The sequence below is a fragment of the Asparagus officinalis genome, chromosome 3 (genome assembly GCF_001876935.1).
Source record: "Asparagus officinalis chromosome 3, Aspof.V1, whole genome shotgun sequence".
Classification (NCBI taxonomy): domain Eukaryota; kingdom Viridiplantae; phylum Streptophyta; class Magnoliopsida; order Asparagales; family Asparagaceae; genus Asparagus; species Asparagus officinalis.
In genome coordinates, this window is record NC_033796.1 from 85351324 (window position 1) to 85366940 (window position 15617).

General features: G+C 39.5%; 2 protein-coding genes across 2 annotated transcripts in view; both read left to right on the plus strand.

The window, feature by feature from the left end:
• LOC109835382 (protein UNUSUAL FLORAL ORGANS-like) overlaps window positions 1-2004 on the plus strand; it is a 4344-nt gene extending 2340 nt beyond the window's left edge. The window contains 5 exon segments of the mRNA XM_020403358.1: window positions 1183-1332; window positions 1335-1466; window positions 1469-1552; window positions 1555-1676; window positions 1678-2004. Coding sequence (XP_020258947.1) covers window positions 1183-1332; window positions 1335-1466; window positions 1469-1552; window positions 1555-1676; window positions 1678-2004 — 815 coding nt within the window.
• Window positions 10518-15050, plus strand: LOC109834425. Its single transcript, XM_020402439.1, has 4 exons — window positions 10518-10627; window positions 10788-10874; window positions 11015-11604; window positions 14527-15050. Exons 1-4 carry the CDS (start codon window positions 10561-10563, stop codon window positions 14656-14658), a joined length of 876 nt encoding a protein of 291 aa, XP_020258028.1. The 5' UTR covers window positions 10518-10560; the 3' UTR covers window positions 14659-15050.

The window sequence follows — 15617 nt, forward strand, 5'->3', positions numbered from 1 at the left end:
CGACAGTAGTGATGGAAAGAAAACACAAGACGATGTATACAAAAAAATATGTCATCATGGGATGACCGATGACTACCCTCCAAAACAAAAAAAAATAAATAAAAAATAAAAAATAAAAAAAAATCCTTGGAACAGTCCATCGAAAATAAAGAGAGAAGCAGCAAAAGGGATTGAAAAGCGCAGAGGAGTAGCTCGTTTAGGTACCACAAAAATAGCAACTAAAAGGTGGGGCAGGGGAAAGGTGACCGTAGATGGAAATGGCAAAAACCAAAAATCCGAGGGGGGGAAAATCTAAAAATATTATTATATCAGCGTGATCTCTATGAATAGATCTCTCCCTGGCATCGTACACCGTGCCACGTTTGATTATTTGTACGCCAGAGTGGGAGGAGGAGAAGTGCCACATCAACGATGTAACAGGATTGGACGTATGAACCCCTGCTGCCTCACACGTTGTCATCCCTCTTTCCTTGCCCCCTGCCCTGCCTCAATAAAGAAAGTTAATTAGAAGGTGTTTGTTTCAAAAAAAAATATTATTTTATTGATTTCCTTGTACCGATTTCCTTTTCTTGATTTTTAGGAAACCAACCAAACGGGCCCAAAAATCAGTTTCCTAGAGTCACCGTTTTCTGTCTCCTTCTTCTTTTACACGTCGTCTCATTTTCCGCGCGAAAACCCTAGATGTTGTAGATAAGTATCTCTAGCTAACTATCTCAACCCCCCATCACCACCCATCATCATCATCATCATCATCGTCATCCTCCTCCTCCTCCCCTATAAATAAATTACCCATCGCTCACCCCTCCCTCACCCCCAATATCCAAAACAATCCAACGGCCAAGTCCCCGACGAATGACCCCGCCTCCGCCGCCGCACCCCCCTCCAACCTCGTCGTCCCAACAGTGAAATGAGACAGCCGCGTGTGGCGCGCGCTCCCCCTCCCCTCCGTCGCTCCGAACCCGCGTCCCTCGCCCTCGCTCCTCCGGCGCCGCGCCCTCCTTGCTTGGCCGCTGCCGCTCCCTCTCCAAGCGCTTTACTCCCTCCTCTTCTCGACTCCTTCCTCGCCTCTCCCTTTCCGCTCCCCTCCCGTCCTTCCTCTTCTTCCCTCCGCCCTCCCCTCCTCGCCTTCCTCTTCCTCCCCTTCCCGTCTCTGGCACGTCCCCCCTCTCCCCCGGACGGGAGCGGCCCCTCGGCCTCCTCCTCCGGCGTCCTTCCTCTTCCTCTCCCCTCCGGGCCCCCAAGTCCGTCACCCTCCTCAACCCCCTCCCGGCCTGGCGGTCTCCCTCCCCCCCTCGCCGCGCCCCCGCCTGCTGCCGTCGCCCGGCCTGTCCGTCACCCCACCTCCCTGACCGTCCTCCTCGCCGGCGACGACATGGTCTCCCCCTTCTCCGTCAAGAACCTCTCCTCCGAGCTGTTCCTCGCCGACGCCCAGTCCGGCGTGCTGTCGCCCTGGTCCCTCCTCAGCCCCCTCCTCGCCTCTGCTCCTCCACCCCCACTCCCCATGGCCTCCCTCCGCTCCGGCGCCTCTTCTACTCCCTGACCTCCTCCCCCTTCGCGTCCTCGCCTTCGACGTCGCCACCAACGCCTGGACCAAGATCCAGCGCCCGATGCGGCCGGTTCCTCCGCTCCCGAGCCTGACCGTCCTCGACCAGAAGCTGGTCATGGTGGCGGCGGTGGGAGAAGAGGAGGCTGGCGGTGCCGAGGAGCGTTAGGGTCTGGGAGCTGCAGCAGCAGGCGACGAGGGGGAGGGTGGGTCGAGGCCGAGAGGATGCCGGCGAGTTCCACAGGCAGTTCGAGGAGGCGAGGCGGGGGAGGGGGTTCGAGTGCGGTCGGCAGCGGGGGGTCCTGGCGGTGACGGTGGGCCGGGGTCGGCGGACGTGGGGCGCTGTTCTTTCCGGCGGAGGATGGACGTGGCCCCCCGGTGCCCGTCGTCGTCGTCGGCGGCGGGGGGCTGAGGGGGCTGGCGTACGAGCCGAGGCTGGCCACGCGCGCTGGGCTGATTGATGCGGCCGCGGCGGCTGCGGCTGTTTGATCAGGGTCGACCAACGGGTAGTTAGTTAACGGTCAGTTAGTTAGGTTAGTTATATGCTGGTTGGCGGTTGTAGCTCATAACTGGTATGTACGTGGTACCGTACGTGTTAGTAACATTAATTGCATCAGGTATGTCTTTTTAGGGTTTCGTTGGTTTACTTGTGATTTAGCTTTTGTTAGTATGCATGGATACATTATTTTTCTTGATGCTTTTTATTGTATAATAATTGGTAATGTGATTTTAAATTAGCATGGAAACATTACTTGTTCTTGATGCTTTTTTATTGTGTAATTGGTAATGTGATTTCAAGGTAAGATATAGCGTGAAGATGTTATTGTTGCTTCTTACTTTCTACCAACTTGAAGACTACTGTTTTGTAACAATTCAACTTTTTATTTATTTATTAGTTTTGTAGATAAAGTTTTTTTTTTTTGACAAGGCAAAAAACATATTTATACCTAAAAGGTAATTGCAACTGCTACTACTGTGTTAAACTACTTTCATGCATGCTTCATATGAGAAAGAGAAATAATGTGTTGATGACTCATCAAGGAACAATTTTCTCTCTTATGGTGGAAATGGTTTAGAAAAGTATACTATATATAGATAAATATCACCCTTAACTAAAATCAGTAGTAAGATTAATAGACTTCTATTATATATCACCAAATGACAAATCTATATATGTGGGAGTTAGTTGTATCCACAAACAGCCAGCACTTTGTCTGTGTTTCTCTTTCCATACGCTAATTGTATGCTTTTGACTTTTGAGGTTGATCTGTGTTTGGCTTTCATGGAGCAAATTAAAGAAAGCATCAGGGGAGCTTTAATTATTAGTTAATTTATCATTTGATTAAAAAAAACTGAAAGAAGGATATATATTTTCTTTCCTCCCAGCTAGGCAAAATTTATATACATGAGTACTTGACACATGGAGATCTAAAATTCCTCTGCTTTTTGGGTGCAATGCAAGGGAAGAGAGGAATAATTCAATTCATCTCCCACCTTTTGGTAACATGAACGAAGTCCAATGTAGGCACCTATTTTTATTTTTGGATTTTTAACAAATATTTATTCCTTTTTTTTTGTGGTATTTTGACAATAAGATGGAGTTTTCCCTGAGAGGAAAGAAAATACCCTTCTTTCACTTATTATTATTATTATTATTATCACATGATAAATTAGTAAACTAATAGAAAGACCATGTTGGTCTCGATCTGTAGAAATCATTTATCCAGATATTCCAATTGTAATTTAATTTCTGTTCAGAATAACTGCAAACGTTGTTAGTCTTGGATATATAATGGATGTTGAAAAATAAATTAATGAAAGATTTTGTTTGCTTTTGGCCATTGACTACCATGTGACATTATTAGATAATCTTAAGCCCAGCGATTTGCTGCAACTAAGACTAGTATAGAAATATTTGTTGATTATACATGGTAAAGGCTGAGTTTTCATAGTTGGATTCATGAGCTGAAAGTCTCCCCTCATTCGAAGGGGAAACATTTTATTTGAGAAGACTATACGTACGGAGCAGTACTTAAGTTTGGAAGGGCTAAGACAATGATCAATATCAAATAATATCGGAGGAGATAAAAGTAGCATGAGATTGTTTCAATTGTGATTGTTCAAAGGAGAAGGATTCAATTAATGCAGATAGAACACGGCAGATGTTTCCTTAGTGACTGGTCATGTAGTTTCCGGCGGAGGGAGTGGATGTGGGCCCCGCGTAGGGCTGTCCATTTTACGCCCGGAAAACCGGGCCAGGCCGGGTTCCGGGCCCGGGTCCGGGTGGCCTCAGCGGCGCCCGGCCCGGGCCCGGCCCGGCCCGGTACAGTGCGCCGCCGGGTCAACGCCCGGGCCGGGCAGCCCGGGACCGGAGCCCGGCCCGGGTGGCAACGGTCACCAGTGGTGACCGTTGCCGGAATTAGGCCGGCCCGGCCACAACGGTCACCATTGGTGACCGTTGTGTGAAAACGACCGGACCAGCCCGGCCCGGTAACAACGGCCAGATTGGCCCTTTGACCGTTTTGCCCCCAAAAACGGTAAAAAACGGCTATTTTGTGAGGTTATTTTGGTCATTTACCTAGGGGGCTGGTTCTATAAATAGAGGGGGGTTTCCACTTTCGTTTCTCAACACCAAAAATCATCTCTTCATCTTATACTCTTATACTCTGCTATATATCTTATACTCTCTTATTATACTTTCTCAATGCCAATCCCGCAAATGGCTATCCGACATCTGATTTATTGAAGAGCCAAAACATATCTCCGATCCTGAATTGAGTCCTCCTACTATGAAGTTCCTCCATACCGAAGTTAATCTTTGAATCAGGTGACACAAATCTGCACCCGAAGACTCCGAAACGCCAGATCCGGATGTGGTGAGAATTTATTACGAGAGATCGACGATCAACAAGGATGAACACGGGTAAGTAATCCTCACCCAGAAGGCTTAAAGTGTGCTTTGTGCGGGCAAGATTTTTCAAGCTCATCATAAGAGACGCGCACCAACCCCATCAAACGTCATTTAGATAAACATCAACAAAGGCACCTCGCTAAGGTGAATATAATAATCCATGATTCAATCCTCCTCTTCTGGTAGTGCTGTAGTGAACTATGACGTCAGAGCCAGAATGCGTATCAGTTTATTCATATCTAAAAACCTTACCTTTTAAATTAGTAGAAAGATGATGAATTTGGAAGATCATGTTTTAGAGATCGGTTTTATCCTGCATTTAAAAATTTTCTCGTCAAACCTGCAACCGTGATATTTTAAGAATATTATACGCAGGAAACATAGAAAAATAAACTTTCTTAATTTTAAATTTAAAAGCTCAAATTTCTTGTAACTTCTGATAATTTGGACATCTAAGCAGCAAACTGATATTTATGTATCACAGCACACTGGATTGATGAGAAAATGCAAATGTTATAAAAGAGCTATGTTTCTTTTATTGCAATAGAAATCACATACTGGTGCTAATTGTTGCAATTATAATAATTGAGAAACTTAATGAAATTAAAAATTTCCAAGCAAAGAATAATTTCTCTTTCACTAGATAAGTGCAAGTAATTAACAATATAGCTGTTGATTTTATCAAGATTCATCTTTATCATTTACCATGTCATGGTGATCTTTTTCATACTAGGTGCATCCTGTCATAAATTTAAAATTTAAATTGTTAAGTGGCATTTACTAGAAATTAACCCCATGAATAGAAAAAGGTTAGAACAGTTGCTTAACATGCATAGTGCTTCTGAATAAAAACCTTAAAAGATGGCAACAATTTTGTAAAAGAAAAATATATAAAGGCCTAGCTAATTCCAAGATATATGATGCATAGGTGGATTCCACATAATGCAATGTTAAAGTGTAGCACATAGAATATAAAGACATGTATAACTGATTTTAATAAACTATTATGCTTCTAGTTCTAGTTTCTGGTAGCACTTAATGGAATAACATGAGATGAATGGTGTTATATGTATTTAAATGAAATGTTACACAGTTTTTTAATGATGCTACAAATGTTATTATCTGTGTTGTTATTATCCTAACCATTACTTAAGCCTGCTTTACAAATGTTTAAATATCAAAATTTTTTTTGATAAATATCGTTTTGATGCTAACTTTTGGACTATGGTTTTTAAAATTGGAGAGCAATTTAATAAGTAATTTTAGGCCTATTCGCTCATGATTTTTGTTGGGAGTTCTGCGTTTTATTGATCCATGCTTGAAGGATATTGGCCTTCGAAGTTTGTTACAGTCATTGTATATGGTGGAACATGGTTATAGACTTTAGTATGCATGCGAACCACCTGAATGCCTACACTCATCATTTACTTATTAGAAATTATTTTCAAACTTTATATGGGCATGAGTATGCAGCCCTAGACATGGTTGTAGCCTGCCCCACAACACGTCTGCCCAGCTTCGGTTTCTTCGAGCTCATCCCGAGCCCCCAGAGGTAAAAGTGATAAGTTGATAGTTATTGCCAATGCGTAGCCGAGCTAACTGGCTGCGATCTGGACGTGTGATCGTCACATCGGAGCCGTTTCTGAAATTAGATGAATATTTTTCTGACTTCTTTAGTTAGATGATCAAGGTAAATGCTTTAGATCATTTTGCCAATGGTGCCGAAAGTATATGGATCAGTTTCATATCTATACTTTCCACCATGAGTTCGCTGATTTACTAACAGTGCAGGTTTCGACGGTAGCTTCGGAATCCGCCTTCAGACAGCAGGTCGTTTGATCGACGATCACAGGACATGCTTGCGATCCATATCACCTTACAAGCGGTGCCACTGTGCCTACAAGATTGGTCTGGAGGTACGAGATAGCGAACGCAAGACATCGCATCAGCAATGCTGGGGAATTGAACATAAATTTAAAAGAATTGGGACTAGCCAGATAGATATAAAGAATAGATTGTAGTTTTTATATCTCTAGCTTACATTTGTAAAGAATTTATTTGGAATATTATTACAAATGATAGTCATATAGGTGAGTAGTTGCCAACCTAGTTGCTGCGAGTTTACTTATCTATGTGTTGATGACGAGTTAATTTCCAAATAAATTTGACTTGTAATTCTGTAACTGATTTATCAATTATATAATAAAGAATATGTTTTTATCATTATCTTAAATTTGTATTTATGTCATATTTAAATATTATAAATTATTGTTTGTTATTTTTCTTGTCTGTTGTTATAATTTATAAGTGTTAAAAATGAAAAAAGTTTGTGAAAAAAAGACACCCGGGGCCGAGGCCAGAACCCGGCCCGGTCGGACCCGGGCCCGGGCCCGGACCCGGCCCGGTGTACCCGCGCCGGCCGGCTCCCGGTTTTGCCCGGCCCGGGCCGTTATTTCCGGGCCGGGCCGCCCGCCTGGACAGGCTAGCCCGCGCGTGGCCGTTTCGTTCGGCCGCCCGGCTCTGAGGCGCGCTGCGCTACTCCGGCCGCTGGGCTGATGATTCCCGGCGGCCGGCGGTTTGAGGGCTCAACGGTAGTCACCGTTAACCGTCTAACCTTAGGTCTTAACGTTAGTCTCTCTCTCTCTCCCTCCTAGCTCATACTATTATCTCAGTTACTATGTATATGTACTTTTTTTTATTTGTTTACACACACCAATGTGTTAGTAACATAACCATGAGGTATGTCTTTCCTCGGTTTTTTGTTGGTGCCATTGCTTTATATATATATAATATTATTACTATCACCTCAACCCTATATACTCACTTCATACTATTGATATAGTAGATGAGAGAGACGAGACGACGACAGAGCCAAGAGAGACGAGAGAGCAGAGAAATATGGAGACAAACTTTCGCATACCAAGTTTGCATTGAACTTTGGTAGTGAGGTTGTCAAATCAACCCCCTACATCACACCTTGAAATGGAAGCCTCTTTTTAAAAGTATGTTGAATAGTGATTGAGGCCTTCTCTATCAAGTGTGTGGATGTAGGCGTGGGGATCTTGGCCACCTCACTTACCAAGTTCGAATGGAGAAACTTAGCTACCAAGTTTCTCCATATTTCTCATATATATATATATATATATATATATATATATGATATATATATTATATATATATATATATAATATTATATATCATTATATAACTGGTATATATGAGTAGTAGTTAGTTAGTATATATATTTATTATATATATATTTATATAATACTATACTGAGGATAATATATATATTATAATATAATATATATAATTATGATATATTGTGGTTTACTTTGTGACTTAGCTTTTGTTAGTTTGGATACATTATTTCTTGATGCTTTTTATTGTATAATTGGCAATGTGATTTTAAGAACAATTTTTCAAAACAGCCCCATTTAAATTTTTATTTTTCAAAATCGATCCTTTTTTTTATTTATCAAAACCGACCCGTTTTTATGATTAGCAGCCTAATCACCTTCCAAATAGTCGGGGTTGCCAACCCCGACTATTTAGGACATAAATTTCCAGGGTTTAAGGCTTCTAATTAGGGTTTAACACCCTCCTAAATAGTCGGGCCGGGTTGACAACCCCGACTATTTAGGAGGGTGATTAAGCTGCTAATCAAAAAACGGGTCGGTTTTGATAAATAAAAAAAAACAGGGCCTATTTTAAAAAATAAAAATCTTTTTGAGGCTGTTTTGAAAAATTCTTCTGATTTTAATTAAGGTAATATGTATGATGGTGTTATTGTTGCTTCTTATTTTCTACCAACTTAATTAAAAACTATTGTTTTGTAATAATTCAACTGTTATTTATATATTTGTTAGTTTTATAGATAAATTTTCTTTCTTGACAAGGCAAAAGGCATATTTGTACCTAAAAAGTAATTGCAACTGCACTACCGTACTTAAACTTGTTGTGCGCAACGGAAATTTCGGCAGAGTTTCTGGTGCACAATAAGAGAGAAAGATGCGATTAAGAATTCACCGTCTCACCCAAGGAGACAAAGAATCCTGAAGCGGATATCATCTAACCAAGGTGAGATATCTGGCCTTCCTCTCATCAGTTCTAGCGACTGATCCTGTCGAGGATCCTAAAAGCTATTACAATGGCCCAAACTCAAACAATTTTACGTGGTTCGGCAAACTGCTACGGTCCACGGGGCAAGGAGGGCAGATCTAGAACTATTAGAGAGGAAAGAATACAAATAGGTGTTACAATCTCACAAAATAACCCTCAAACTAACTTCTTAATCTCTTCCATCATAAGCGCTGAGAACCCTCTGTTTCGTGCAACCCGCTTTGCTGTCTTGCACATCGCCTCCAAGCCAAGCTCTCTGCTTCGTACTGCTTCTCGTGCAGATCGCACAAATCGAGTCTCTTGCTTGCACTTTGATCTTCGTAGCCCCAGCAAAGAATAATCATTCCTTTGGGCAGAGCGGCACAAAATTTCTCCTCCCTGGTATTGCTCAACGCAACAAAACCCTAGGCGTTGCTATTTATAGCCTAAGCGGGTAAGTGATGCAAAATCCGAGCCCTCTTCTTATGTCCATGATTCTGCACCCTCCCTCCAGCGCGGTTTCCTCTCTACTCACGCCGCTTTGTGCGTTCCCCACGCAATTCTTCTTTCAACGCACTTCACATGAATTCATTCATCGTAGCTGTTGTATTGCTCAAACTTTGTAGCCCCCACGTGTCCTGCTGGCCATTATCCTTTCACACGTGTTCACAAAACTACTTTCATACTATGAGAAAGAAAAATGTGAGGTGCTATATTTTCTTAACATTTTAAAAATTGATGACTCGTCAAGGAACAATTTTCTCTCTTATATATGGTGGAAATGGTTTAGAAAAGTATAATACAGTTAAAATGTTATTCTTAACTAAAATCACTAGTAAGAATAGACTTCTGTTATATCACCAAATGACAAATTAACATCTTCGATAACTTATTTAAAGGAAGCTTCAGGGGAGCTTTACTATAGTTAATTTATAATTTGATTAAAAAATAAAAGCGAAAGAAAAAGGAGATTTACTTTCCTCACGTACAGGGAAAATTCTATACATGAGTACTTGGCTAAGATCTGACACATGGTACCGTTGGCATGCGGAAGAAAGGAATAATTCAATTCATATATATCCCACCTTTTGGTAACATGAAGCAGGTCCAATGTACGTACGTAGGCGCCTAGTTTTCTTTAATTTTGGATTTTTAACATGTTTATTCCAAATTTTTTTTTTTTGGAATTTTGACAATAAGATGGATTTCTTTTTTAGAATAACTGCGAATAATGTTGTTAGTACACGGAGATGGATGTTGGAAATGACTTTTTTTAAATAATAATAAAAAAGAACCCATTGACTACCATGTGAACAAGGCTAATTTAATATTTCCCCTAATTTGCATGTGAGAAAATGATAATTGCATTACAAAATTCATACTACTCTTGTACTGTGACTAACAAATATGTCAGGTTCTTGCTTGAAAATTGTCGAGAACAATTCTGAGTCGGTATGGACCCTACATTTTTGTTTGCGTGAGTACAGAAATAGTATAAGTTTTGTAATGTAGTTATCATTGCTCTTTGCACTTGTATACCCTCCCTTATTTTTCTAAGGTACCGTTTGGCAAAAGGTTAAGTGAGGGGTTAAGGAGACTTAACCCCTTTTTAACCTGCCAAACACAATAAATCTATATAAGGGTTAAAGTGAGTTAACCCTCCATAATTTTCCAAACATAAAAAATATAGAAGGGTTAAAATAAAACTTATTTAACGGGTTAATAATTTAGTCCTTCAGATTATCAAATGGGCTAAGTACATTAATCATTGTCTTTAACCCCTCTTCATTAACCCTTTGCCAAACGGGGCCTAAAAGTTGTATAAAGATGTAGATTTTCATCTAAATTTCCCCGCGTGACACTTACGAGCTAATTTTACAACAAGTCGTTGCTAACAATATTTGTTGAATTTTTACTTTTAAGCCATAATAATTTTATTTTAAAGCATAATGGGGAGTAGGTTCAAAAGCAGTGGCCCGATAGACCCGATAAGAGAGGGCCGCTGATGAGTTTGGTAAAGTTTTTTATAGGAAGCCGAAAAACCCTAAAATCTATGGCTTCTCCTTTCTCAGGTCAGCGTTTGTTCAATAATTCAAAAAAAAAAAATTGAACTCTTTTCTTCTTCTTGATTTTGATATCGACATGAAGACGGAAAAAGATTTTTATTTTTATTTTTGAAGATTTTAGGAGAAATTAACCTTGCTCTTGTTGTTGTTATCATCAATCTTGCAGATCAATCGTCCCTCTTAGAGAACCAACTTGAAGTTGCAAACTCCATAATCGAAGTTTATCAAGCTATAATGGCTTCTCCTTCCTCGGGTCAGTGTTTTCTTCATCTTCTTGATCTTGATGTGAACATGGATATGCAAAAGGATGATTTTTTACACGAATTCAGTTGAATTAACCTTGTTCCTGTTGTTATTCTTGAATCTGAGTTGTTGTTATCATCAATCTTGCAGATCGATTGTCCCTTTTAAAGAATCAATTTGAAGTTAAAATGTCGATAATCGAAGTGTATCAAACTATAATGAAGAGAAACCAGTTGAATTCTACACTGCTCGATGACATAGGGAACAAAATCAACAGGCTAGATCAAGCCCATGAACCCATCAACTCAATTAGGAGTGATTACCACACTTTGTTGTCCTCTATTGTCAACAATCTTCGAGAGCAATCCAGAACTCCCCCATCCAATGCAGTCGAGAGCTTGGAGCACCAAATGTTGATATCTAAGGGCTTAGGAATTGAACTGGATGCATTTGTGGATGTATTGTGTATGATCCAGAGATTGAGAGAAGAGGGATCCTGCTGCCCAGAGAAGTTGGCTGCTGTCCTGTCTCTGTTCATGTCCTCGTTAAGTTTCTGGACCCATGCTGGGATTCACCCAATAGCTGATTCTGATCATGCTCTCAGAGATCACTGCCTCTCTTTACTGATGCAATTGAGCACCTGCACAAACTCGGTGGATGGAGCATCGAGCAATGTCCTTGACATTGAGAATCCTCCCCGTGTTAGTCATGTGGCTCCTATCGGCAAAACCACGCCAAAGGTCTGTTCGTCCTCTTTCTTTAAATTGATTTCTACTGATTGCTTAATGATGTCTTAGATCATTATGATATTTTAACATCTAGATGTTAGTGTTACTAGTTTGTGAAGAGTAAGTTGGACCTTAGGTAAAATGCTCAATAATGAGACTTCGAAGACTAGTGCAATCATTAGGCATTTTGAATTGTTTATTATGTGGAGAGAGGGATGTGGATATGATGCAGGGGGAGGTACAAGGTTGAGAGATTTTAATTCAAATCCTCAAAGGTTTGTTCAAATTGTCATCCGCCCTGTTTGTCTTGATCGACCATGTTTGGAGTCCCAAAGACAAAATTGAAATGTAGTTTACCATACTTCTTCTAATAGACATCTCCTGCACGCTATGCATGCATACGCAATTCAACCTTGAGGTTAAAAATGATGAGAATTTGGAGGGATATATGTGTAAGTGGGGTAGTAAAAAGAGTTAGTGGTGGTTAATAGGTGATTATGGAGAACGTGGGGTGGATGGAGTTAAAGGTGGTATTTTGAAATGTCCACTATCCTTTTCATGACACTTAAACTATGTGTAAATTATGAGGACGTTTCAAGGAATTATTTGAATTCATGACTCACACAGGGGTAGACCAAAAAGTTAGGACCAAAAGGATGATACTTCTTAAATAAGAGTGATAGAGAAGATGAATGGTTGAGTTGATCTAAGGAATTTATACTAAAGATTTAGTCATTAATCATGATCGAAACATTTAGAAAACCCCTGCAAGATAAATTGTTTTAGATATATGAATTTCTGATGTGGGCAAGTTATTGTTTTCTTCTCACTTGCTGCATGTAGAAGAGAACTCAAAATAACTTGACTTTTAATTCTTTAGGCAGTCAGAATATCTTTGAAAATAATTAACCATCTGTCTTTTGATTTTGAATCTTCTATAGTGCATAGATGATTAACCAGTCTCTCAAGTCTTTATTAATGTGAAAACACCAAACTGAAATAAAAATAAGCTTCTTCCTTCGCTATCAATGGTGCCCCATCTTTTGGCTTGATACTATTTGAGATCATTCTTACTTGCTAAATCTGTCATGGTTCTTTTTTTCTCCCTCTCTCTTTGGCGACATTAAAAGAATATAGCTTGTTAGATATATTTATGGGTCTTGGAATAACATTGTAAATTCTTCTGGCCTGATAACTTATTAATTCCTTGATATTTTGCCAAACTAAAGTATAATTTCAAAGGGAATTCCCCTTCTTGATCAATGATCATCATTTATATGAATCAAGAAATGAGATAGTTTTTTAAACTACTGTAATCTGAAAAGAGTTTTTTAAACTACTGTAATCTGAAAAGAGTTTTTTAAACTACTGTAATCTTAGCTTTTCAGTACTTATGTGATGTGGAGAGAGTAGGGATGCACAAAAAAAATTAAGTGGGGAATTATCCATATCCTATAGGACAGATATGATTATTAAAATCTATAACCGATAGGATAAAGTTACATATATAGATATGTAATGAAATATCCGGGTCCATATCCAAATATGTGAATGTATGTTCATACAGTTGCAATAGGTTTAATCGTTAGACAATGGATTTAACATTTATTTTGATGATCAAAATATCTAATATTAGTTTTCAAATATAATGAACATATTTTTATACATTAATTTTGTATCATACAAACTATTTTTTTCAATATTATTTGTTATATGTTTTTAATTCGTTTGTATGTCTGCATATATCCGCATGTATATCCATATTTGTATCTGATTTGGTGAATATGGATATGAGTTTTCTTACCAAGGCATATCCGTATCCATATATATAATTGGTATGCGGATATGTATATGGTAAGTTACGTAAGTATCATATCTGAGCAAATGCACCCCTAAGGGAGAGGGACGTGTGTAACATACTACATAGGGAGAGGTAGAGGATTGAGAGATTTTTTATTCAAATCCACAAATGGACCTTTCAAATTATAAACCCACTATGTTGTAATTGAGCGATCATCATTGGACTCCAAAAAACAAAAGTTGAGGCACTCAGGCGAGGCGATATTGTACCTTAATACCTTGCATATTTCCGGGCGATGAAGGCTACTAAGGCTAGCGCCTTTTGGTGCCTCAAGAGCTTGCCTTGGCCCCTCAGATGCTCGTCTAAGGTGGGTGCACCAAGGAGTATAAAGTGTCAGCCTATGTTTTAAAATTTTGAGGGTATGAGAGGTGTTCGATAGACTATCTTTTTTGTTTCTTTTCTCTTAGTTGGTTTTTTTGCTATTTCTTGTTGTAATGTACCTTATTGCATGTATATACCATTCTAAAGACATGCCACAGTTTAAACGTTGAAAGTTCAAACTTTCTTGTTTAATTATCTATGTTAATAGGATCTAGTTGGTATTACCATTCAATATTTGTTACTACTTTATTTAGGTGGTTTGTCTTGTTAGGTATCATAAGTTGTGATTCAGTTGTAAAATAGTTTTCCAGTTGAGCATATTATTTGCAATGTTTATAAACTTCATAAATATTTATCAGTCTGGTTCAGTCATGCGATTTTTTGTTCTTGGCGCCTCTCATTTCAGGCAACTTAGGACCTCATTGCCTTGACCTCACCTTTCGCTTCTAAAACACCAAGTTGAAACAGCTTTGATTTTATTTGTCATGCTTCAAGTAGACACAAGATGAATGGTTTTGTACATCTATATGCAATATATTGAAGATTTAAATCTTTACTCATGATTGAAACATTTCGAAACCCCTGCACATAAAGTTATGCTAGAGCTGAAATTTTCTAAGCCGCACTCGATGCTCACTTTACACGTGTGAAAAGAGAACTCAAAGTCACTTTGCATTTTGATTCTTTAGAAACATAGATTATTTTACATTTGGAACTGAACCATTATTCTCTTGTTGTCAATGGTCATTTAGGGAAGCCCAACACTGGACCAGAAGGAAGATCTGGAGGCCAAGATAGATCGCATATTAAATATTGTGCATGAAAACGTGCCAAAGTTTGGCCTCTTCTTCTGCATGCTGGGTTATGTAATCATCTACTTGTAGCAAAAATTGGAAGAAATGAGAGCGACACAAGACTGCTAAATCTTTTACATGGTTGGACGGCGCTTATGATGTTACTTTTGCTTATCCATCCCTACACCCGGCGTCCTGCTGGAGTCCTGAGAGGTTTGCACTCCTCCATCTCTGGAGTGATCTTGGGATCAGGACTAGCTGTTTTCACTTATGCTTGTGCTCTGTAGTTGCGGATGCAGCAATTTGGAGAACAAAAAATTGTGCAATTCCTAACTTGATGATTGTTATGATACGCTGTTTGTATGAAACATCTTATAATGACTGCAATATCCGCTTACCTGTGCTTGAGCAGTTACTAGTTAGTAAATGCTTTGATTCTCTTTGAGCTTCCTGCCAATGCGCAGGATGTATAGGGCTCCAAATGCTTTATTTTGCAATCGTGAGAGTTCAGACTTAAATTGTGATTTTATGCGCTTTAATATTCATGGATATCAAAATCAAAGCAGTCTAAATCCACCGCTTCTCCCTTTTCAGGTCAGCTTTTGCTCAATTACTGTACTTATTTTAACCTCTTCTTCTACTTGGTCTTGACCTTGATATGAAAAAAAGATAAGATTTTTTTGACGGTTTTATAAGGAATAAACCTTGTACTTGTTATCATTCTTGAATCTGAAATCAACCTGCTTCATCTTTACTCAGCTCGGTGGTTGCTCAATTATTATAATTATCTTAACTTATTTTCATTGATCTTGATGTGGATATGACAATAGACGAGTGTTCTTCTGGTGTTGTTATCTTCAATCACGCAGATGGATCGCCCGCCCTTCTCACAGAATCAGTGGGAAGTTAAAAAGTTGATGATCGAACTTTATCAAACTATAATTAGGAAAAACCAGTTGAATTCTATACCAAGCTAGATGAGATACGGAACAAAATGAAGTTAGAGCAAGCCCATTATATGGGTTAGGATGCAATGTGTGTGTGTGTGT